This window comes from Phacochoerus africanus, chromosome 16 (genome assembly GCF_016906955.1).
Source record: "Phacochoerus africanus isolate WHEZ1 chromosome 16, ROS_Pafr_v1, whole genome shotgun sequence".
Taxonomy (NCBI): domain Eukaryota; kingdom Metazoa; phylum Chordata; class Mammalia; order Artiodactyla; family Suidae; genus Phacochoerus; species Phacochoerus africanus.
This window is the reverse complement of record NC_062559.1, coordinates 20,639,928-20,664,549: the sequence shown is the minus strand read 5'-3', so window position 1 is coordinate 20,664,549 and position 24,622 is coordinate 20,639,928. Positions and strand designations below refer to the sequence as shown.

General features: G+C 51.3%; 3 protein-coding genes across 4 annotated transcripts; 2 read left to right on the top strand and 1 right to left on the bottom strand.

Annotated features, from left to right (window-relative positions):
• Positions 1–124: 124 nt before the first annotated feature.
• Positions 125–6,154, bottom strand: GCC1 (GRIP and coiled-coil domain containing 1). Of its 2 annotated transcripts, XM_047763403.1 has the most exons (3): positions 6,019–6,154; positions 4,728–5,801; positions 125–3,187 (listed from the first exon to the last, which is right to left on the bottom strand). In XM_047763403.1, exons 2-3 carry the CDS (start codon positions 5,757–5,759, stop codon positions 1,892–1,894), a joined length of 2,328 nt encoding a protein of 775 aa, XP_047619359.1. In that variant the 5' UTR covers positions 5,760–5,801; positions 6,019–6,154; the 3' UTR covers positions 125–1,891. The 2 variants fall into 2 exon arrangements, with proteins under 2 accessions (XP_047619359.1, XP_047619358.1); XM_047763402.1 differs by having other exon boundaries at positions 4,728–6,154.
• Positions 6,155–9,193: 3,039 nt separating this feature from the next.
• On the top strand, positions 9,194–12,390 carry ARF5 (ADP ribosylation factor 5). Its single transcript, XM_047763687.1, has 6 exons — positions 9,194–9,359; positions 9,888–9,968; positions 10,273–10,382; positions 11,104–11,175; positions 11,674–11,799; positions 11,902–12,390. Exons 1-6 carry the CDS (start codon positions 9,293–9,295, stop codon positions 11,986–11,988), a joined length of 543 nt encoding a protein of 180 aa, XP_047619643.1. The 5' UTR covers positions 9,194–9,292; the 3' UTR covers positions 11,989–12,390.
• A 1,912-nt stretch (positions 12,391–14,302) lies between these two features.
• On the top strand, positions 14,303–20,697 carry FSCN3 (fascin actin-bundling protein 3). The gene is made up of 6 exons (XM_047763647.1): positions 14,303–14,566; positions 15,597–16,293; positions 16,907–17,025; positions 19,226–19,385; positions 19,845–20,015; positions 20,492–20,697. The coding sequence occupies exons 1-6, from the start codon at positions 14,423–14,425 to the stop codon at positions 20,695–20,697; spliced, it is 1,497 nt and encodes a 498-aa protein (XP_047619603.1). The 5' UTR covers positions 14,303–14,422.
• The last annotated feature ends 3,925 nt before the right edge of the window (positions 20,698–24,622 follow it).

Sequence of the window (24,622 nt, the reverse complement as noted above, 5' to 3'; positions counted from 1 at the left end):
ACTGCGCCCCACATCCAAGCTCGCGGATGAATAGAAAGAAATATCACTTACATCCTTTTCATGTCCATTCCCATTCACACTCTCTGTGTCCAGACATACACAGACCATTAAGGAAGCACGCAGGTCAAGTTGGCCAGGTTTAATGATTCTGCGGTTGACGGTATTATCACTTGAACACATCACTTCTGTTCCATTAAGTCTGCTTACAGTAAAGAGACCAAGTCACTCAGCCTCTCAACCAGAACATCTTCTCTCTTTTTTTTAAGGCCACACCTGCTGGCATGTGGAAATTCCCGTGCCAGGGACTGAATCCGAGCCAGAGGTGCAGCAAGGCTGAATCCTTAACCCATCGCGGTCAGGTCAGGGATTGAACCTGCACCTCTGCAGCAACCCGAGCCACTGCAGTCAGATTCTTAACCCACTGTGTCACAGCGGGAACTCTCCAACCAGAACATTTAATTAAAGTATCCTGTACCCCAAACCCTTATGAAACAGATCACTGTGGTGAAATAACAGAAAGACACATTAGTCCAGTCAGTGGCAAAGCTTTGGTCTTTAGGGTCTAAATATCTCCACAACCAGCAAGAAAAGATGATGAAAGCAAGGACTAGGGAAGTGACACTGTCTGAGCCCAACTTTCTGCAACCCTCCTTTAAGCAGTAACGAGCGGGGCAGGTCAGGCTTGTGAAACTCTTATTACCTCCCTGAGGGAGCAAAGTACCCTGGTGACAAGAATGCAAATACCCTGGCTGCAGGGACAGGGAGATTTAGCCAGAATGCTCTCAACGGAGCAGCAAGTACCCCAGCCTGGCCTCAGCTGAACTTCCACCACTTCCTATGAGGGTCAGAGCAACCTTCCGGAATCCTCTGCAGCAACTCATCCCCTTCTTCCCTGTCCCTGCAAAGGCAGAACCAGCTGGGGGAGGGGGATGTAAATGTCTGAGCCGAGTCCTTGCATCCAGGCGGGAGCGGAGCTTCCTGGTCATTAGACCCTTTCTGGAAGCAGTTAGAATTTCTTTTCTTTTTTTTTTTTTTTTTTGGTCTTAATGGAAGTCCAGTATTGGGGAAAAGACAGCAAGTCATTCACTCACAATCTCAGGCCAACCTTGGGCAGACAGGCTAAGGCAGGGACAAGCGAGAGAGGTCTATTACAACCCTATCCAGGCCAAAAGCAGGTCACTCGGCAAATCCCTACGACCCCACTGGGGCTCAGAGCTCTGTCCAGGATGGTCACAAGTGGTGTGTTCTGTCCACTCCGATTAGGTCGTAGCCAGCCCTAACTAGCCCAAGCTCTACAGTTACAGGATGAACTATTCCTTTGCCCTCTGGGCTAGGGGAGAATATGTCGCAATTTCAAACTTCCCGGTCCCTCTCCAGCCCGGATTTACGTCCCCAGAGAATTGGGGCAGCAGTGAACCAGGCTCAAGACCGTGATGAGATGGAGTAAATATCTGGTCCCTGTGCACGTTTAGAAAGTAACTGAACTCCCTTTGGAGTCACATGTACTCCAAGCTCTGAGCTAGGAGTATGATATTAAAACCAAAACAAAAAACAAAACCCCACAAAAAACCGATTTTAAAATTTAAAAGACTCTCAATGCTCTCACGTCTTCAACTTTTTTGCACCTCTCCATCCTAACCCCTTCCCCCTCCTCCCCAGCACACATACCACCCGAAGATGCTGTCCCAACACCTTCAGCCTCTCTAGGGCCCAAGGATAAAACGGCCTTAGTGGCATCTTGCGGAAAAATCCCAGCCCACCTCAAGGATTCCTCCCAGTTCAACACAGAGAAGAAATGAGCGATCATCTAAGAGAAGAGGCAGGAGACACCAGATCCTGTCCCTCCCCACAGAAGAGGCACAGACATTGTGAGGAGTTTGTGAAAGTGGCATCATCTCTTGCCAGAAGGCCACCAACTACCCGCGGCCGGGAGCCGCATAATGACTTGCTTCTCCTCGGGACTGAAGTGCAAGATAGTGAGGATGGCTGTGAGCGTCTGCTGGCGGCCCAGGGCGTCGGGCAAGGTCAGGAAGCGGTAGATGATGTTCTTGAGGTACTCCAGGTTGGCCCCCTCCCGGCTCTGGTCCCTGATGTTCTTTTCAATGTGGCTCTGCAGGGCTCCCACCTCCTCTCGATGCCGCTCCCCCTCCTCCAGCAGCCGATCCTGCAGCTGATGCACCTCCACCTCCAGCCGGTGTCTCTGCTTCCTCAGCGATGTGATCTCCACCTCCTTGCGAGCCAACTGCTCGGCGTACAGGAAGAAAGTGGGCTCGCTGGCGGCAGCAAGTTGCAGGGCTTGCGTCAGGCTGTCCGGGGAAGATGTGTCGGCGGGGTCTCCAGGCCCCGAGCCACCCACGGGGCTTCTGCGTCCCGGCAGCCCGGAGGACAAGGCCACGGAACGCAGCTGCTCCAACTCCAGGTCCTTCTCGGCCAGCACAGCCAGGGCGCGGTCCCGCTGCTTGTGCAGCTCCTCCTCCAGCTTGAGCGTGCGGTCCCTGAAGTCCAGCTGGCTCCGCTCCAGCTCCTGCCGGTGGGTGTGCTGCAGCCGGGCCAGCTCCTGCTTCCAACCCTCGGCTTCCTGCTGGTGCTGGCGCTCGAGCTCCTCACACGACAGCCGCAGCGAGATGTACTTCTCCTTCAGCTCGGCCAGCTGCTCCTGGGCTTCCTCCAGCTCCTTGCCCAGGTTCCCGTCTTTGGTGTTCTTGCTCTTGAGGACGACCTGAGCCCGCATCTTGTACCTCTCAAACTCCTCCTTCAGCTGTTTCAGCTCCTGCTGGTAGTAGAGCACCGTAGCCTTCTCCCCGTCGGCAGCCTCCGAGCTGGGCATCATCTCCAGGTCGCAGAGCTTCTCCACGTCCAAGGCCACCTGGCTCTTCCGGGCTGCGACCTGCAGCAGCCTCTTCAGCTTCTCCATCTTGTCCTTCAGGACATTGACATCCAGACTGGACTCCTCTCCATGGCTGTCCAGAGGGGACCGGCTGGAGGCCGCCAGCGCCAGCGTCCTGTTCTCCAGGTCCAGCTGCAGAATGCGCTCCTTCAGCTTCTGGATGGTCAGCTGGTCCTTTTGCTTGGCTTTCTCATAGGTGCCCAGCAGTTCTGACACCTCGGATATTTGATTTTCCAGGGCTGCCACCCTCTGCTCTTCCACCTGCGATTGCTGGCGGAGCTGATCCTCGGCCAGGGCTGTCTGGAAAACAAGGGAACAGGTGGAAGTGCATCCAAAGAAGCCACAAGGCCTGATGGCAAACTCTGGGAAGGCAAGAGAAGGTTCTGCAGAAGGGTCACGGGATGGGGGTGGCCTGATAAAATGGGAACTGGGAAGTTTTCTTCTCATTTGGGAGCTAACCCAAGTTCCTATAACCTGCTTGGGGTCTGCTCCCAGACACACATTGTTCTAAACAATAGTAAGGACCTTCGTAGATCTGCTGTTGTCTTGCTTATTGTTTCTGCTTTCTCCTCCCATAGGCCAAGCTCGCACAAAGTGTGCTTCCCCAAATCCCATGAAGAAACCATATGACATTCTTTTCCTTTTCCAATATTCCTGGAAGTTCAAAATTGACTTGGGGAGTTCCTGTCGTGACTCAGTGGTTAACGAACCTGACTGGCATCCATGAGGACACAGGTTCGATCCCTGGCCTCGCTCAGTGGGTTAAGGATCCGGCATTGCCGTGAGCTGTGGTGTAGGTCGCAGACTCGGCTCAGATCCCACACTGCTGTGGCCCTGGCATAGGCTGGTGGCTACAGCTCTGACTGGACCCCTAACCTGGGAACCTCCATATGCCATGGGTGTGGCCCTAAAAACAGAGAGAGACAAAATAAAATAAAATAAAATAAAATTGACTTGGATTTCTCCCCACACTGAAAGGAGACATTGGAAAACAGCATACCTTTCCAGAAAAGGCAAATGTTGACTGCCAGCAATATAAGAGGTGATCTCTTCTGGAAAAAAATCCCTTTGCCCCCTTCAGCCACCCTACCTAAAGGCATACACTGCTACCTGTACACTGCTACACTCTTATCTTTCACTGCGCAGCTGCCACTGCACTGCTTCAAAGAGCAGAGCTGGTAAGATGCCAATGCCCAGACGCTCAGCGCTATCTGGCTCCAATCCAGCCTACACTCAGGAACTCCACATCCTGTTGGAAGCACATTCTGCAGATACTGTCAACACCACACAGACAGAGTTTCCTGGTGGCCTAGTGGTTAAGGATCCAGCATTATCACTGCTGTGGCTCACGTTTGATCCCTTCACCCAGGAACCTCTGCATGCCTCGAGCACAGCCCAAAAAAAAGAAAAAAGAAAGGAAAAGAAAAACACAACCACACACAGAAAAGGATGTCCCAGGACTCACAAGTGAAACTTTTTGAATGGCATCAAAAATCCACAGTGCATGTAGTTCCCTTTGCGGCTCAGCAGTTAACGAACCCTACTAGGATCAATGAGAATGTGGGTTCAATCCCTGGCCTTGCTCAGGGGGTTAAGGATCCAACGTTGCCGTGAGCTGTGGTGTAGGTCACAGACGCAGCTGGGATCCAGCAGCTGTGGCCAGCAGCTGTAGCTCTGATTAGACCCCTAGCCTGGGAACCTCCATATGCCACAGGTGTGGCCCTAAAAAGCAAAAAAAAAAAAAAAAAATCCACAGTGCAGCCACTTAATTCTAACTACCAAAGGAGGAAAAAAAAAAAAAAAGCCCTAATACTTTCCAGGCTAAATGACTAATAATTACCTTCCTCATTTCCTGCTGCAACTGAGCCTGGAAATGGCTCTTAAGGCAAGCGGCCTCTTCCTGAAGCTCCTGCAGTCGGGGGTCCGGCCGATTCTTCTCATCTCGAAGAGCCTGTAGCTCACCTTTCAGCTCCTCCACCTCACGGGTCAGCTGCTTGGTCTGCAGTTCAAACCCTTCCACCTGACCGGCTGCATAGGCCTGTCCAGCCAGAGCTTCTCGAGTCTCTTCCAACCGAAGCTCCAAGTCCTGGCGCTGAGTCCTCTCCTCCTGCAGCAGTTTCTGGAGCTCACGCAGCATCAGGGCATGGTCACTCTGCTCTTGGGCCCGATCATGCTGTTGTGTGATAAGTCGGGCTTTGGTTTCTGCTACCTGCTCCTGCAGCCCCTTCAATTCTCCTTCCAGACGGCCCCTCTCCTCCTCTAACTTTTTACTGGCATCCTCTAGGTCCTGTTTCATCTTCTTTTTGTCAGCCAGATAAGAAGCTTCCATGCGGGACTTCTCCTGGGTGACTGTGGCCAAAGAGCTGGTCAAAGTAGCCAACTGAGTCTTTAGCTGGTGCACTCGTTTGTCCACCTCACCACCTCCGGACGGTCCATCCCCACTGCTACTGCTAACGCCGCTCTCTGACCCGCTGGCCTCCTCGGACTTTGGAGGTGGTGGTCCACAGGCCGGTCTGTCATCTTCAACCCCAAACTCACCCTTGGTACTGGTGAGACTGGCGGCAGTATCCAAGCTGGTGGCGGTCCCAGTGCTGTCTTCGCTATGAGTGGAGCATCGATCATCCACAGAGTCGGGAAAGGTGAGGCCTTGAGGCTGGACGCCTGCAAGGCCCACATCCGCCTCGTGGGATACCGACAGCACCTTAATGCTGGCCTCCAGCGCCTCTTTCTCTTTCAGCAGGCTTTTATAGGCGCGGACTACATCCTTGAGACGTGCCTGGTACTGGAGGAGCTGCTTCTTCTGCGTCTCAATGGTCTCCAGCAGGTCCCTCTTGCTCGGGCCGCCCCCAAAATTCATCCCAAACTTCTCCATGACGGTTCAGGACGGCTTGCTCTACGTCAGCGTTCGGACAGCCTGGGAGAGGGTCACGAAGATGTTGGCGGGGGCTGTGAGCGACAGGGAGAGAACTGCCCACCCCCCCCCCAGCGCCCCGGCCGCACATCTGCTCCTCACAGCTGTTCGACACCGAATGTGGGGCGCGGCGGGGCAGCCAGGCAGAAGCGTCCGCCAGATCCCTGACAAGAGGGTGGGGGCTGGTTCTATCCTAGAGGAACGGACTACCAAGGCTCACCAGAGGAACACACTGCCAGGGGTCGGCCCCACTGTCCCAGAGCCGCTCCGTGCCCCGCCGGCACCATCAGCCGAAGGTTTAAGCTGAGATTAGCCGCATCCCGACTTCCTAACTCTAGCCGCGAGTCAACAGCGCTTCCGGGTCCGGCTGGAAGTGACGACAGCGTGACGCATCAGACCCCGCCCCCAGTGAGCGCGAGGTGGGCGGGGTTAGTTCAGCCGGCGGTCGGGAGGCAGCTCAGCTGGGCCTCCAGCTGTTCGCTCCCGGCTAGAGCAGAGCAAGTAAAATAGGGTACCCAGGAGTGATGTTGGTTTGGTGAGGGCGCCTGATTTTGCCCTAGCGAGGGACCAGGACGACGTCGCACCGCGTCCTTACCAAAAACCCGGGTAAACGACGATGTTTGGGGGCTCAATACTTTTGCCCCTGAAGAGCAACAGTTAAGACTCCCATTTAGACCATGAAAATGACAGCCCTTTCTAGGACAGTATTTGGAACCCAGTAGGCGTACAGTATAATAATTATTAGCATCCTTCCTGAGTTCTGCTGAGTTTATTCAACAGAGAGAAATATATATAGCCACGCTGTCCATCCTAAGTGCCAAATATATTGCAGGAAGATCACAGGAATTTTGCTATTGTAGTCTTTATAGTAATTCTGCTGAATGGGTATTATTAGCACTATTTTATAGAGAAACTTGAAGCACAGAGAGGTTAAGTGACACGCCCAAAGTCACACACAGCCAGTAAGTTTAGAATCCTATCAAGATCAGTCCCACTCACCACATATCAAATGCTGTGCTAGATGATCACCTTGAAGAGATAAGGTCTTGAACACTGTAAACCAGCTATAATGAAAAAGAAATAAAAATCATTATATATTTTAAAAAAGAGAGAAGGTCTTTCCCTCAGGGAACCCATATCTAGAGAGAAAACAGATGTGCAAACACAATTATATGCAAAGGGGTATGGAAGTTAAGAGGAGAGAGGCCTGTTTAGAGGAGACAAGACTCTCAGGGGAAATATTTTGAGATTTGAATGATGAATACTGATTGCCCATCTAACCAGAGAGGAGGGAAGCATTCCAGGCAGAGAGGAAAACTTACAAGGACTCCTAGGGCATCAGAGAGCCTGGGTCCCCCCGGAGAAGCACTGGGAAGCATTTCAAGGCAATAGCTTAGGTTTTGTGAAGGAGGTGGCAACAGATGGGGCTGGCACAGTAGATGAGGACCCAAATTAAGGCATATGGATTTTATCTTGGGTAATAAGACACTAAAGGATTTTCATCACAAGAGTGGCATCATCAAGTCTTATATGACAAGGTGGAGAAACCGAGGTACAGAAGGCCATTTTCAGTCATGGGGATAAGATGGTAGTGAAATAGAGCAGTGACAACAAGGATGAAAGAGGCTAATTAAAAGAGCTAAAGATGTAGAATTGATCTGACTTGGTCACCAGTAGCTGCGTTGTTATATTTGGATTCTTTGAAATGTGCTCTTTAACCTTGTAAAAGCCTTCTTAGGAATGCAGAGTAAAAAAGAGTCAGGTACTCACTCATTCCTGGTGCCTAATGTCTGTTCTCTTTACAGACTGAGGGTCAGGATGGGCCCGATACTAGAAATCTGGTCAGACCCAGTTTCTTGGCGGCCCAGATAACATCCAGCTGCATCAAACAAAAATTCAGATACATTATCTTATCATTTCACTCTTCACTGTAACTTAGGACAGATAGTCTCCTTTTATAGATGAGAAAATGACAGGTTGTGAGTATTGTTGAATTTAAGCCCTCAAAAAAAAAAATGCAGAACTGAGATTCAAACTGAGGCCTGGAACAATGGCACTCAATAAATATTTGTTTAATGAGTGAAGGAAGGAAGGAACGTTCTCTGATTCCCAGCTCACCTCACCATGTCCAGTCCATAGGGATTGATTCTAAAAGCCCAAAGGGAATCCAGAACAGGCAAAAACACCTGTCCATGCTCCACTGAGCAATCAGTTAGTCTATTCAATCCAGCCAGCATTTGTTAAGCATATATTAGGTGACCCAGTCTCCACCATAAAAGAAATTTAAATTAATTCCTATCTTGCTATTTCCCCTCAGATGCTAAGGTGAGTGGCAAAATAGCTTGTGAAGCTCTTCGGCCTTACAAAATGCTAGCTAGCTATGCATTAAAAGTGCAGGTTGGAGTTCCCTTCGTGGCTCAACAGAAACGAATCTGACTAGCTAGCATCCATGAGGACGCAGGTTGGATCCCTGGCCTCGCTCGGGATCCGATGTTGCTGTGAGCTGTGGTACAGGTCGAAGACACAGCTCCATCTGGCGTTGCTGTGGCTGTGGCATGGGCCTGCAGCTGTAGCTTTGATTCGACTTCCATGCCGCCAGTGTGACCCTAAAAAGACTCAAAAAAATAAAAAATAAATCCAGGTTCCGCTTTTCAAACTGAGGAAGGAGCTTCAGAAAGGTTGCCTGGTTCCATTGAAAGGCATTGTTTCCAGGGCCATCGAGGCAAGGCAGAATTCTCCAGTATGCAGGGGTAGTATCTACTACCCCACCGCCTAGAACCAGAGATCCTCCACTGGTTCTGCTGCAGGCGTTTTAAGAAACCATGAAGGGCATCTTCTTTCACCTCTGGCGCATTCCCCTAGAGATTCTAAGGTCACTGAAGCACCTGCCACGTTCAAAGTCCCTGACTGGGAACTGAGAGGACAAAAGGAAGGACTAAGACACCTGCGCGGAACTGCCGCTTCGGGGCTTGGGGGGGGGGGGGGGTGTTGGGAGAGGGAGGGTGCACAAAGTCGAGGCGCTCATTACCAAGAGCTAAATCGGAGCCTAGAGTGGGTTGGACGGGCCAAACCAAAGGCCAGCGGTCAGCCAGTGAGGATGGGGATGGAGGGCCGTTATGGAGCTTTGGAGGCTTTCCTTGATCCTGCCCGGGTTGCGGATTCAGCAGCCACAGATCTTACAGGCACGCCAGAAACAGGGGGAAGGCCCAGACCTTTTCCATCTCTAAAGCCAGCGCTGAACCAGAGACTCGCAAGAAGGTCAGCTTCAGGGTCTCCCAGGGCCAGGGCCTGGAGGCGGGGCGGGGCGGGGCTGAGGGCTGTGTTGGGGGCGGGGCCATGGCGGGGGCGGGCCCGAGGTGACGTAGGGCGGGCCGGGACGCGCGGAGGCGGCGGCGGCACCTCCTCCTCCTGCTGCTGCGCCCATCCCCCAGCGGCCGGCCAGTTCCAGCCCGCACCCCGCGTCTGTCCCCGCGCCCCCTCCCCCAGGCCCCGCCATGGGCCTCACGGTGTCCGCGCTCTTTTCGCGGATCTTCGGGAAGAAGCAGATGCGGATCCTCATGGGTGAGGCAGATAAAGCGCTCGGCCTGGACGGGGAGCGCCGGCCCCCACGCAGCTCTCCTGCCCCCGCGTCCCTCCAGCCCTGCTCACCCGGGTCTCTGACCCCGAGTCACCCCCGGCCTAACTCCCCGGGACCACTACTCTGGGGTGGGTCGGAATCTGCAGCAGCGCTCCTGGGGCCTGGGACCGGGAGCTGCGGGCCTGGGTGGAGTGAAGCTCCCTCCTCCGCCCCAGCCCGGCTGGTAAGAAGGGAGGATTCCGTCCTTGGAGACGACTTTTAAAAGGAGCACGACCCTCCTCTGGCACCTCTTACCCCTCAGTCCTCTACCGCCCCTCGCGCGCTCTGAGGGCTGGACTTGGCGCCCACCCCCCAGACTGCGCTCAAGGCCGAGAAGGTAGAGAACAGCGCGCACCTGGAGGTGCTCGGCTCTCCGCCCCCGTCACCATCAGCTGTCCTGGCCCGTCCCCTTCCCTGGGCTCTAGGGGGCTCCCTTGCTCCCATCTCCATCCCGGTGCCCTTCTCCTTTGCAGTTGGCTTGGATGCAGCTGGCAAGACCACAATCCTGTACAAACTGAAGTTGGGGGAGATTGTCACCACCATCCCCACCATAGGTGAGTCCGGAGGCGCGGTGGGGAGGAGCGGGAGCGCGGCGGGAGGGCCTCCTCAGGATCTGCTCCGCATTCTGCCGAGGCCCTTATCTCGGCCCCAGAGAGCTTGACCGTGACATCAGATACTGCTACCTGAGAAGTGGGTCACGGTATCTTTTCGTGCAGGATGGTGCCCAGGCGGGATGGATGTGACCGAGCCCCGCCCCTCGGTGCCTTCTGGCTTGGGGTCCCTGCTGAATCCACATCGTTTTGGTGAGTTCCTCCCTTTCAGGACTTTTTCCTCATATTTTTTTCCAATTATCTGCAGGCTTCAATGTGGAAACAGTGGAATACAAGAACATCTGCTTCACAGTCTGGGACGTGGGAGGCCAGGACAAGATTCGGCCTCTGTGGCGGCACTACTTCCAGAACACTCAGGTTGGGGCTCCCCCAACCCCAGTGGAAGAGGTGTTAGGGGTAGGAAGATGGAGGTGTTGGCCTAGGCCAAAAAAAACCTCTTACCCCCTTCTACCCCCTTGTGTAGACTAGCCTCTCCTTATGCTTCAGAAATGGCCTCAGTCTCTTGAGAAGCAGAATTCTGAATCCAGGCTGCCTCACTCCGCTCCCATCCCATGTCTTTCCTTGTCCCCGTGCACATCATTCAGCAGGTCCCCTTGGCTGAGGGCAGAGGCCGTATCCTAGCAGAGTGTCTCCAGTTTGTGCTAGGACGTCTCTAGAGCCACTGTGTAAGTTTACTAGATGAGAGGGGTTTAGACACCATTAAAGATGGACATGGAGGAGTTCCCTTCATAGCTCAGTGGTTAACGAACCCGACTAGCATCCATGAGGTTGCACCTAGCATCCGTGAGGTTGCGGGTTCCATCCCTGGCCTCACTCGGTGGGTTAAGGAGCCGGCGTTTCTGTGAGCTGTTGTGTAGGTCGCAGGTGCGGCTCAGATCCCAGGTTGCTATGGCTGCGGCATAGGCTAGAAACTGCAGCTCTGATTGGCCCCCTAGGCTGGGAACCTCCATATGCCACAGGTGCGGCCCTAAAAAGTTAAAAGCAGGGTCAGGCGGCAGAAGAGAGAAAGAGCCAGACTAGGGTGTGGATGTCCCAGGCGTGAGTGATTGCTCCTCTTTCCTTTCTTTTTCCCACCCAGGGCCTCATCTTCGTGGTGGACAGTAATGACCGAGAGAGGGTCCAGGAATCTGCCGATGAACTCCAGAAGATGGTGAGCACGCAGAGCGCCCACATTTCTGTGCCGGTGTGACAGAAATGCCTCATGGGCCTTGAATGTGGGTTCCGCTTTGTGGACACACTTTCAAGAAGTAGCGCCCCCCCCACTTTGAATTGGGCCCGGGTAAAAAGTGTGAGACTTGACTTTTTCCTGGAATTCTCTCATGTCTTCACATCTGAGTCTGAGAAGCCGGTAGAGGGAGGGGAATTGTAGGTGGTGGAGAGAAGCATCATCTTACGTTCTTGTTTTTTTCCCTGTGGATGACTTTGACATTTTTAACTGGAAGGGTACTCTCAAAAAAGGCCTTTTCTGGATCTAAGGCCAAGCTGATTTATAATTTGTGTCCTGTGTTCAGCCATAGATGACACAATGTTGTTTTCCCTGCAAATATACTAGAAGATAGAAAGCAGGATTCCCATATGCAGCTGGGAAAAGGGAGCCTGGGGGCCCCAGAGACCCCACTCAGATGCCACCGCCTCTGCCTTCTCTCAGTTGCAGGAAGACGAGCTGCGCGATGCGGTGCTGCTGGTGTTTGCCAACAAGCAGGACATGCCCAACGCCATGCCCGTGAGCGAGCTGACCGACAAGCTGGGGCTGCAGCACTTGCGCAGCCGCACGGTGAGGACCTGCATCTGCTCGGGGGAGCCCTAGGCTGGGCAGGAAGGAAAGGCATCGCCTTTCTTCCCTGCTTCTGACCTGTTTCTTTCCTTCTCCCCACAGTGGTACGTCCAGGCCACCTGTGCCACACAAGGCACAGGCTTGTACGATGGGCTGGACTGGCTGTCCCATGAGCTGTCGAAGCGCTAGCCAACCACAGACCGGCCCCTGCTGCCCGGAAGCTCCCGCGTGCACCCCGGGACGACCAGACTCCCGGACTCCTCAGGCAGTGCCCTTCCATCCCAGCTCCTCCTCCCCCGCAGACACAGGCCTCTGCGCCTGCTCCTGCCTGCATGTTCTCTCTGTTGTTGGAGCCTGAGCCCCCGCTCTCTGGGCATGGAGGGGTCTGCTCTCTTGCCTTCTGGGACCCGCGGAAAGGGGCTTCGGGGGCCAAGGCCCCTTCTTCCAGAGGAGGAGCAGGGATCTGGGTTGACTTTTGTTTTTTCCATTTCGAGTGTACCCTTGGGGCCAGGTGGGAGGGGAAAGTGAGGGCTCCGGGTGGTGCTATGACGTGGCACTGGATATTAAGTAATAAATTTGCTGTGGTTTGTACATGGTGTTGTCTGTCACCTAGAAGTGGGGGCCTGGGTTATTGGCTGCAAAGAGCCAATCTGTGGGAGGCTCAAAGCTGCTAAGGCTGCAGAACCAACCCCCGTGCCCTACCCCAAACACACACACACACACACACACACACACACACGTGCACACTCATCGCTGCCCTCCTCTAGTTCCACGTCTCCCTCCTTTTTCTTTTTTCTTTTTTTGGCCGCGCCCGCAGCCTATGGAAGTTCCTGGGCCAGAGATCAAACCCAAGCACAGCAGCGACCCAAACTGCTGCAGTGACAACCCAGATCCTGAACCTGCTACAGCACAGGAGAACTCCATCTCCCTTCTTATTCTTGAGGCTGGAAGTCGTTTAGGGGCTCCAGTGAAAGAAATCTCATTCCCTCCCCAATTCTCTGTGGCCTTTGCTGAGGCTAACAGGCTCTACCTTCATGGTCCCATAAACCGCAAAACTCCCGTTTCCCATCTGTCTCCCAGCGACTTAGAGCAGTGGCTCTTAGTGAGGTCTATGCATAATCAAATCTGAGGAGGAGGAAATGGTCATAGGGTCCTGATGGGGTTTGTGCTGCGGCGCAGCGGGTCGAGGATCCAGCGTTGTCTCTCTGACTACTCGGGTTCTATCCCAGACCCAGCGCAGCATTGCCACAGCTGTGGTTCAGATTCTAACCCTGGCCCAGGAACTTCCATATACCACGGCTGAGGCCAAAAATAATAATAAGAGTCCTGAGGCACACTTCAGAAAATACGATTCATCAGGACTGGTCAGAGGTCCAAGAATAATGCATCTTAGATGTTTCTGTCACGTGAAGTCTAAGCCTTATTTTATAAAACATTGGTAAGGCTTCGGGGATCCCTCACTGTGCACCACTCGAGCTCTTTCTACCTGGGGAGACCCCACCTATGGGGAGTAGGAAAATGTGTGTGGGGGACCCCAGTGTGGGCTGTTTTCCAAGTGCAGTTCACTCTGCCCCTTTCAGTTTGCATCCTAGCAAAGCTTAAACAAAACCCACCATCACCGTCATTATTTCTTCTTGCCTTTCTCCAGGCTCTGGGCTGCTTTTCTTCATGAGCTTTGTAGGCAGTGAGTCCTAGAGGCTGTTGGCCAACAGAGGCTCTCTGGAGGGGGAAGGGCTGGTATCCTTAGCAGCAGCCCTGGCTGTCTGCCCAGCAGTAGTGCAACTGGGGACCACGAGGAGGGTGCTCTGTACGCCCCCCACCTACGCTGTTCTCCTTACCCTGCTCCAGAGTCAGCCCTTGTGGATTAAATGAGTAACCTGATCCTTGCGGGTTATCTAGGGTTTCCTCACACTCCCTGAAAGGTATCTTCTGAGACATTTCGGCCTTATCCTCACAAGGGCCATAAAAGTTAATAGATTTTTCCTGGCTATCTTGAACTCTAAAAACACTTGAGCTCTGGAGAGTTCCCTGGTGGCCTAGTGGTTAGGATTCAGAACTCTCATGGCTTCACCCTGGGTTCAGTCCCTGTTCTGGGAAAGGAGATTCTGCTGCATAATGCAGCAAAAAAAGAAAAGAAAAAGAAAAAAGTTAAAAAAACAAACACTTGCTTGACAGCCCCAGGGAGGTAAGAGGCTGATTTCAACCCTGGGATTAAAATGAGAAACAGAAGGAAGAAGGGGAGGGACTTGCCTGAAGTCACAGGGGGTCACAGGCAGGGGCTGGAGTTCTGATTTCCAGTCTTAACTCAGCTACCTCGATGCCTGGAGCGATGCGGGGAGGCTAATGCCAGAGGCCCAAGCCCACCTCCTCTGGGGCGTGGGTCGATGCTGCTGGGCCAGTGCCCCTTCCCCTCTATGGTGGGATCAGCGGCAGCCCTCACAGTCACAATGCTCCCGGGTCACAGAGGCGCTGGGCCCTAGGCCAGCCTCTGCCTGAGAAGTTCCCTCTGGGAACGTCTTCTGGTGGGTACCAAAGGCCTGATTCCAGGCCCTATGGCCTGTGGAACCTCACCCCTGGGGGGAAGGCTGGGCCGGACAGAGACATCTCCTGTGGCGCCGGCCGCATGGATGAGGCGGAGTGGACGCCAAGACCAGCCAGGGCAGAGGACCTAAGGGTTGGGCTCATCAGCTGGGCAGGATCCTACCTCACTTTTGAGACATATAAGAACACGGTCACTGCTACTGCCAAGGGTTTGGGCCGGAGACAGGTAACGAAGCACACCTGTGCTAGAACCATTTTTCCCAGTGGCCAGGCTGTGTGTGTTTGTGTGTGTGTGTGCGTGTGTGTGGTGGGGATGCACTTGCAACCTAATCTCTTGACTAGCCTCTGCCACTGGCAGGGCAAGCCAGGCTTTTGCTCACAGGTCTGCGCTGCTCCATGTCCTCCTCTTTAAAACTCTTCCACGAGGTAAAGCCTCAGGCCTGGCTTCGTGGCCTTGTCTTGCCCTGGCTGCTCCCTAGCCTCGATCCCAGCTCAGCGTGGTTGTGTTATCACCTAAAGGAGAGGCGGAGAGCCCAGGCTGGAAGGCAGAATCGTGGGCATCCAGGGGAAGTTGGATCCCTGGAGTTACTGCAAGTTTCTTGTTACAGTTCTGCTTCTAGTTTGAAAATGGGGCACTCTAGAAGCCCTGGGAGAATTGGCCTTCACTTTAGAGAGTGTTGTAGGCACCTCTAGGCTGATGCTTCAGAGAGAGGCAGTTGCAAGGCCCTTGCCTATAACAGGGTTGATGACAACTGAAACAGGCAACTGCATCTCCACTTTCTCTGCTCCCATCTTCATCCCTGGAGCCCCAGCCTGCCTGTAAAGAGGTCTTGTGTTTCTTCTGCCATGTTGGATAAGGTGGCCTTTGGGGATGGACATGCTGGCTGAGTGTGCGGTCCAGGGGCAACCACGAGAAAGGTCGAAGTAAGACTTAAACAAAAGCATTGATTGGAACGTTAGATATTTATGGAAGAGAAGAGGGCGTTTTACCTTCTGTTACCTGGATGAGTGGGCAGCTAGAACTCCCCTTGGGCTCTTGAGAAGCCCTGTGGCTGTAGTGGTGGAGGTGCCATGAGATCTTTTGATTCCCACTGGACTAGAGGGTAGAAGAGTGGTCAGCAAAGAGGCTGATGTGGAGAAAAGGTGCCTGCTTTCAGTGAAAGCACTGGGGTGATGCAGGGGGTGATGGTTGGAGGGCTCTTCCATCTAGTCTCTTGGAAGTACTGATACCCCTCTCCTCCCTCCCAACGCCCCAGACCTGGGAAATCCTAGTGAGCAACGAGCATGATGCACAGGCTATGGTGCGACTAAGAAGCTTGCAAGGCCTCTATCTTCTGTGTGAGGCAGATGGTTCCCTGTGCTACGGCCGGCCAAGAACAAGCCATCATGGATGCTTCCTCCTCCGTTTTCACCGCAATGGCAAATGGACCCTCCAGTGCATCATCAGCGGTCGTTATCTGGAATCTGATGGCGAGGATGTTTTCTGCACCTCCCGGGTCCTCTCAGCTTACCACATGTGGACCCCTCGGCCAGCCCTGCATGTCCACGTGATCCTCTACAGCCCCCTCAACCACTGCTATGCCCGGGCTGACCCCACCATGGGCCGAGTCTGGGTGGACGCACCAGTTCCCTGCCTGGAGGAATGTGGCTTCCTGTTGCATTTCCAGGATGGATGCTACCACCTGGAGACCTCTGCACACACCTTCTTGTCTCACTTAGACCGGCTGGTCTCCCAGCCCTCAACACAGACGGCTTTCCACATGCAAGTGCGGCCTGGAGGGCTTGTGGCACTGAGCGATGGCGAGGGGGGCACGCTGTATCCTCAGGGTACACGCCTGCTCCTGGGTCTGGGCTCCAGTCCCTGTGGGGGTGAGGAGTGGTTCATCCTACAGCGCTGCCCTACCTGGGTCAGCCTCAGGTCAAAGACTCGGAAGTTTCTCTCCGTCGTCTATGGCAAGTGCTGGGTCCAACAAAGCCATCGAAGCGGGAGGGCTGGCTGATGAAAAGATGAAAATGTGTTTGGGATCAGTGAGGGTTTAGAACCTCCTGACAAGGAAGATACTGAGGTCCCAAGAGGATCTCTGGTGCCATGGGCCAGGACTTTAAAGCAGGGTCTAGGGGGGTTCCTGCTGTGGCTCAGTGGGTTAGGAACCCAACTGGTATCCATGAGGATGCAGGATTGCTCCCTGGCCTCACTTCATGGGTTAAGGATCTGGTGTTGCAGCAAGCTCCAGTGAAGGTCACAGAGGCAGCTCAGATCTGAAGTTGCTGTATCTGCGGTGAAGGCCAGCAGCTGCAGCTTTGGTTCAACCCTAGCCCAGAAACTTCTATATGTGGTGGTAGATAGGGCCCCAAAAAGGAAAAAAAAAAAAAAAAAAAAAAAAGCAGGGGCCTGGGCTTTAGGGGAAAAGTAGCCTGGGTCTTCTCGAGGCTGCTATGGTCTCAAAGAAGGTGATGAAAGCTGAGGCAGGAAAGCAGAGGGATCACCAGCCATGAAGTGTGGAAGAGGGACTAAGACAGGCTGAGGTGAGACTCGGGTTTCCTCTGACGTGTGCTTTCTCCGCAGATGTTGAGGTGTGCGCTGCCTCTGAGCACATAACCCCCATGTCCTTGTTCCAGTTTGAGTGTAACAATGAGAGCCCCAATGTGCAGCTTCGTTCCTCCAATGGCTGCTACCTTGTCCAGGTGAGACCTTGGCCCTGAGCGCTCCCTCTCTAGACACGCTTTGTCCTTCTTCAAGGCAGATGATGATTGGATGGTGAGGTGAACCGTGGAGGCCCTTTCCACAAGCATTCGTTTTCATCCAATGGGCCCACTTTACCAACAGGGCCTCTTAGAAAAAATCTTTTTTTTTTTTTTTAAAAAAACTTTATTGAGGCATAATAAAGTGCACTTTTTTTTTTTTTTGCTTTTGCTTTTTTGCTTTTTTAGGGCGCACCCATGGCATATGGAGGTTCCCAGGCTAGAGGTCCAATTGGAACTACAGCTGCCGGCCTCCACCACAGCAACATGGGATCCAAGCCACGTCTGTGACCTACGCCACAGCTCGTTGCAAAGCCGGATCTTTAACCCACTGAGTGAGGCCAGGGATTGAACCTGAAACCTCATGGTTCCTAGTCGGATTCGTTTCTGCTGCACCACGACAGGAACTCCAAAATGTACACATTTTAATTGTAACATACAATAAGCTTTTTTTTTTTTTGCCTTTTTGCCTTTTTGCCTTTTCTAGGGCCTCTTCCCATGGCATATGGAGGTTCCCAGGCTAGGGGTCTAATCGGAGCTGTAGCCGCCCGCCTACGCTAGAGCCACAGCAACGCGGGATCCGAGCCGCGTCTGCAACCTACATCACAGCTCACGGCAATGCCAGATCTTTAACCCACTGAGCGAGGCCAGGGATCGAACCTGCAACCTTATGGTTCCTAGTCGGATTATTAACCACGGAGCCACGATGGGAACTCCTACAATAAGTTTTAAAACATGTATTTAGGTATGCAAACATGCCACAACCATATCACAAGTTAAAGAATATTTCTGTCACCATAGAAATTTTCTCTTGTCCCTTTTCAGTCAGGTTCCCTCCACTTTTGCCCGCCCCACTACCACAGACATATATTCCATTATTATAGGTTAGGTTTGCTTACTCTGATATTTCATATAAATGGAATCAGGCAATATTACCATATCTGTGCTTCTTTCATCAGCATAATGTTGTTGAGATTTGTCCATGATATCACGGGTATCAGTAGTTCATTCCTATTTATTGCTGAGTAACATTCCATAATACTACTCATAAACACAACTATAACTCCGCTATCCATTCACTTGTTGATGAACACATGTTGTTTCCAGTTTGAGCCACTCTGAACAAAGCTTCTATGAATATTCACATACAGGTATTTTTGTGGGCCTATACCTTCATCATTTTGGACAGATACCTAGGAGTGCAATTATTGGGTCATATGATAAATGTGTCTAATTTTTAAGAAAATGTCAAGCAGTTTTCTAAAGTGATTGTACTGTTTTATATTCTCACCAGTAGTGAATGAATGAGAGGATGCGCCACATCCTCAGCGACACTCGGTATTATCTTTTTAATTTTAGTCACTCTAAAATTATAACGTGCAATGCCTTCTTATTGTGGCTTTCATTTGTATTTCCCTTATAATTAATAATGTTGAGCAGCTTTACATGTGCTTATTGGCTATTTGCATAACTTCTCTGTGAGACGTCTGTTCAAATCTTTAGCCCATTCGTTATTGAGTTGTTTGTCTAAGTTTTAAGGGTTTTTATAGTACAATTTCTCCATTTTATAAAAGTTAATGCTTTTTTGGGGGGGTCCCAAGAAATCATTGCCTGCTCAGAAGCAACAAAGAAGTTCTATGTTTTCTTCTAGATGTTCTATAGTTTAGTTTTTGAAATTATCTGTCATCCATTTTGGTTTTTGGGTTTTTTTTAATTTTATGATTTTTATTTTTTCCATTCTAGTTGATTTACAGTGTTATGTCAATTTCTACTGCATAGCAAAGTGACCCAGTCACACTCACACACATGTATATATATATTCTTTTTCTCACATTATCCTCCATCATGTTCCATCCTGAGTGACTAGATTTTGTTCCCTGTGCTATATAGCAGGACTAGGATCCATTCTGAAATGGTTTTGGAATCTGGGCCAGGGTTCATTTCTCTCCGTATGGAGAAGTGGAAGCGCAGAGGCCACAACGTACTTTCCAAAAAGCATCTGAAAGCATAAGCATACCCCTGGGAGAATTTAAAAAGCTAGTGGATGGGATGTGAGAAAGAGGGTCTAGGAATAAAAATAATGGGAAGAAAGCCGAGATTCTGGGTCATTGCTTCCCTTCTCTGTTCCCTCCCTTTTCTCCAGAGGCGCCACAGGACAGTGATGGCTGATGGGCACCCACTGGAGTCTGACACCTTCTTTCGTATGCACTGGAATTGTGGCAGGATCATCCTGCAGTCTCCCAATGGACGTTTCCTGGGCATCGTAGCTAATGGTCTGCTGATGGCCAATGCCACCATTCCAGGTGAGCCAAGCAGCCCTCCTGCCAGGTTATTCCAAGTCAGAGATGCTTTCAGAGAGAGCTGGGGAATATGAGAGAAGGACCGCCGGAGTTGGGCTCAGAAGATTTGGGTTTGTATACCTGCTGAGTCACCAGATTTTCATCAGCACTTGGGCAAACCACATCTCTGAGGCTCAGTTTCATTGTCTCCATCATCAGTGGAGGTGACAGCCAACTTGCCTGCCTCACAGGATTATTGTGAGAACTAGATTCATGCATCTCAAAGGAAGGAAGAATATTAAAATTTCTTGGCCTACAAGTGCTTTCATAAACATTTCATAAGCTCCTAGCGTGAGACCTGGCACATAGTAGGTGTTCACTAAATAATAACACCCTTCTGTAATGAGTGTCCCTCTTCCTGCTTCCATCTGGGCAAGTGTCTAGAGGTGGCCCATCAAGATAACACCTTCCTGTTTCTTTCAGGCCCAAATGAGGAATTTGGGATCCGATTAGCCAACCGTCCCTTTCTCGCCTTGCGGGGCCGGTATGGCTATGTGGGCACCTCCTCCGAACATGACCTCCTGCAGTGCAATATGGATCAGCCCGACTGCATTCACCTGCTGCCCTGCCGCCAGGGCATCTACCACTTCCAGGGTAAGTAGCTCCTCTTCCCCTCACCTGGGTTCATAGTCTAGCCCAGCTTAGCCCCAACTCAGATTTGGGTGCCTGCCACTCAGGGCCTACTTATCATAAAAGGAAAAACAGGAGTTCCCTGGTGGTGCAGTGGGTTAGGGATCCAGCACTGTCACTGCAGCAGCTCAGGTGTTCGATCCCTGGCCTGGGAACTTCTGCAGGCCACAGGCACAGCCAAAACCAAAAAGCAAAAACAAAAAAAAAAAAAGGAAAAACAGAGTTTCTGGGTTTTTTCCCCTCACTTCCAGACCCCCCAGAGTGGGTGGGCAGAACAGAAACCAGCCTTCCCTCCTGTGTTTCCACAGAGGAACCTGCCAACACAGGCAGGGTAGGATGGTCAAGGAGGGGTGGTGGCCCTCCTGGGAGCCCCCCCAAGGTGTGGCTGCGAGAGACTCCCCTCCAGAATGACCTGCTAACCTGAGCTCTTCCCCCCGCAGCACAGGGAGGATCCTTCTGGTCAATAACATCCTTTGGGACCTTTCGCCCTTGGGGAAAGTTCGCCCTCAACTTCTGTATAGAGCTTCAGGGCAGCAACTTGCTCACGGTGCTGGCACCCAACGGCTTCTACATGCGGTCCGACCGAAGTGGCACCCTGTTGGCAGACAGCGAAGACATTACCAAAGAGTGTATTTGGGAATTTTAGGTAAGATAAGGTGGGGGAGGACCCAGGGGTGGGGAACGAGGAGCTAAGGAGCAAAGGAAGAAGAGAGAGGAGGGTGGGGAGGTGTGTGAAAATAAGGACAAAGCACACCCCAGGGTGACTTCTGTCCCACAGCTGCATCAACTCCCAGCATTTATTTATTCCAAATCTGTGCCTTTCCTCTCCAGCCTTGCTGGAGAAAGGAGGACTCAGACCTAGGTTTCTCACTGTTAATGTCACTGACTCATGTGCTTGCAAGCAAGCCTGCAGGGGACAGGATGCATGTACCAGTGTATCTCTCTCTTCACTGAAATGCAGAGTTTTGCCCCATTGTTAGGGAAGACAGTTAATGGGGTGCGGGGGTATCCTTTCCACCCTCTGCACGTTCTGTCCCTACACCCCTGAATCCCTTGGGTGCTGGCATTTGCAGCCCTGCCCCTTCTCCTGAAGTCTAACCTCATCTCTTTCCAACTGCCTGATTGAGAGTTGACTTCATCTGGCCATCCCCTAAAGTCAGCTTCCTCACTTTCTCCTTCAAAGGTGACTCTTCCTGCCCTCCCCAGGGCCACTTGGGCACTGCCATCCTCCCAAATGCTCAGGGTCAAGACCCCAGCACCATCTCCCTTTCCTCCCTTTCAGCCCCTTCATCAAACCCTGAGAATTCTTGGGTGCTTCCTTAACAGTGCTTCTCAAGGGCTTGCTCCTTATTAATTGTGTGGTAGCAACCACGTGGTTCCAGGCTTTTCACCAGCAGCCTGCACTGCAGCAAGGGCTTCTCAGCGGCCCTCCCTGCTGCCAGGCCCATCCCTGCTCAACCTCTTCCCCGAACCAACTTCACTTTCCTAAGAGGCTGCTTCCGCTCCCTCCTCCCCTGCTCACAGCTCTCCAGGCCACTCGCTGCTCTCAGCCCTGGCACTTCACAATCGCCCTTGCTTTCCTGCCACAGGAAGCCATGAAGACGTAATAGAAAGAGATTTAGCTTTGATATTATATGGACTTGTAAGGCATGGTCCTTACTAGCTCTGTAACCCCAGGGAAACTGCTCTATCATTTCTAGGCCTCAGTTTTCCTACCTGTAAAATGGGAATGACATTTACTTCCTAGGATGGGATGAGAGTTCAATGACCATTTGCATTTAGATGGAGAGCCCCATATGTGTTCACACTTTTCCTCCATCTTCTACCCTTTAACTGTGGCAAATGGGGAACTCTAAAATGAAATCCCATCAAACCTGTTTTCTTATCTGTTCCATGAAGGCTTCGGGTTGAACTAAATTCTTCAAACTCCTTCTAGTCCTGACATTCTAGTAGACAGTGTATCAGAGTGGTTAGAGGTTCATCTCTGGACCCAGAACTGGGTCCTAATTAGATTTTTATCAGTTAAACTTGTCATTTGACTTTGTGCAAAGGAACTTCTCGAAGTCTGTTTCTTTTGGGTGAAATGGGAATATAGCGCTTACCTTGCGGGATTGTTATGTCACATGAGATGATAACAGGGAAACACAATAAACAGCCTGGCATCTAGCACATTTGCACAACCTCAAACATTTCCCCCCAATCCTGTCTGAATTCTTAGTAAGTCTAACCTGTTGACTAAAGTCTTCTTGTAAACTCGGGATGTTATTTAGCCTCATTCATTTGATTAAAAAAAAAATCATTTCTACTGCTTTGCCTATGAATTAACCTCCCCTGTGTCCTTGTGATCCCCAATTAAGAATGGGAGAAACTGGAGTTCCCACTGGGCCAAAGTGGGCTAAGGATCAAGTAGGTGACAGCTGCAGCTTGGACTCTATCCGTGGTCTGGGAATTTCCATATGCCGATGGTGCAGCCAAAAAAGAGGGAAATATGGAACAAATCACTTAATTCCCTCTCTTTCCACAGGATCTCACCAGGTTTTGTGCTAAAAGCCAGAGATCAGCAAAGGACCGACTGAAAGTTTCTATTTCCTCTTCCCTCCCCAGGTCATTGGGAATGTCACCTACGGAAATCCAGATCCTCCAGGAGAAAGTACTGCACTAAACCGAACAGGACGCCCAGAGTCAGGATCCATGAGAAGAATATCTGTTACTCAACTTTTCCTACCCAGTTTAGCAAAACACCTGTTTCGAGCAACAATACATCACAAAAGGCCACCCCCGAGACCCCAGTGTGCCTCTGACTTAAGAGTAGGGGTGTGGAGGCGTTCCCTTCATGATGCAGCAGAAACAATTCCGACTAGGAACCATGAGGTTGCCAGTTCAATCGCTGGCCTCACTCAGTAGTTTAAGGATCTAACATTGCCACGAGCTGTGGTGGAGGTCGCAGACATGGCTCCAATTCGACCCCTAGCCTGAGAACCTGCATATGTCTTGTGTATAGCCCTAAAAAAAAAAAAAAAAAAGAGTAGGGGTGTGGACATGGGTGGTGTGGATGTGGCCCCAGGCCACTCCAAGTTCTTTCTGGAAGAGGAGAGACCAAATGGTGATCTGTTCTTGCATTGACTCTCCCCAGCCCCACCAGCACCACTAGACTTTTCCCACTGATTCCAGGAGGAGCCAGCCTTGCCCTGAAGGATTCAGAATCCAGATATAACTCAATTCCTTTTGGTTTACAATAGAGGAAAGATTATTTATCCTATAATAATTAGGCACAGGGTAATGGGAATAACACTTTATGCCTATATAGCCAACCCTCCCCCTGTAGCTTACCAACCATCCTGCCTTATCATCCACCTTTGAGCCAGTCAGTTGGACACAACAGGTACTTTTCCCATAACTGCCCAGCGTTTACAGGGAGCCAAAGTGATTTTCCCATGACCGGGACCCCTGACTCCCTTCTTCAATTAGAGTAGATTCTAATGTCTATGACTTTGCATCAAAACAGAGCTTCCAAAATGACTGTTATTCTTGCACTGTCTGCATAACGTTGGCCTTTATCTACTGACCATCTGCCCTATTAATGTTTTTCTTGGTATAGACTCTTAAGTACATTTATTTAAGAAGGGCAAGTTTGGAGTTCCCATCATGGCGCAGTGGAAACGAATCTGACTAGGGACCGTGAGGTTTTGGGTTCGATCCCTGGCCTCACTCAGGGTTAAGGATCCAGTGTTGCCATGAGCTGTGGTGTAGGTTGCAGACGTGGCTCGGATCTGGCATTGCTGTGGCTGTGGTGTAGGCCAGCACCTGTAGCTCCAATTAGACCCCTTGCCTGAGAACCTCCATATGCTGTGGGTGCGGTCCTAAAAAAATAAATAAATAAAATAAAAGCCATAAAAAGGGCAATTTTAATCACTATCTTGAAATGGAAGACCAGAAGCACTTGCCATAAATAAAAAGTGGCCATAAAAATAAATATAATGAAAACAAAGTGATGTTATCAAATCTTAGCTTTCCCTTCCCTGACCAGGGCTCGGAGCTTTCCCTCTGTTAAAAAAGTAAATTAGGAGTTCCTGTTGTGGCTCAGTGGTTAACAAATCTGACTAGGAACCATGAGGTTTCGGGTTCGATCCCTCAGTGGGTTAAGGATCTGGCATTGCTGTGAGCTGTGGTGTAGGTTGCAGACTCGGTTCGGATCCGGAGTTGCTGTGGCTGTGGCGTAGACCATCAGCTACAGCTCTGATTCAACCCTCAGCCTGGGAACCTCCATATGCAGCATGTGCAGCCCTAGAAAAAGCAAAAAGACCAAAAAAAAAAAAAAAGTAAATTAACAACTGTTACAGAGGGGTTAAAGAGTAGAACCAAAATGAAAATACTCCCTTTGATGTCATCAGAATTGAAAGGGAGAAAATAGAAAAAGAAGCAAAAGAAAAAAAAAAAGGAGTTTCGTTGTAGCTCAGCAGGTTAAGAACTCAACGTAGCGTCCAGAAGGATGAGGGTTTGATCCCTGGCCTTGGTCAGTGGGTTGAGGATCTAGCACTGCCACAAGCTGCGGCATAGGCCTCAGATCTGGA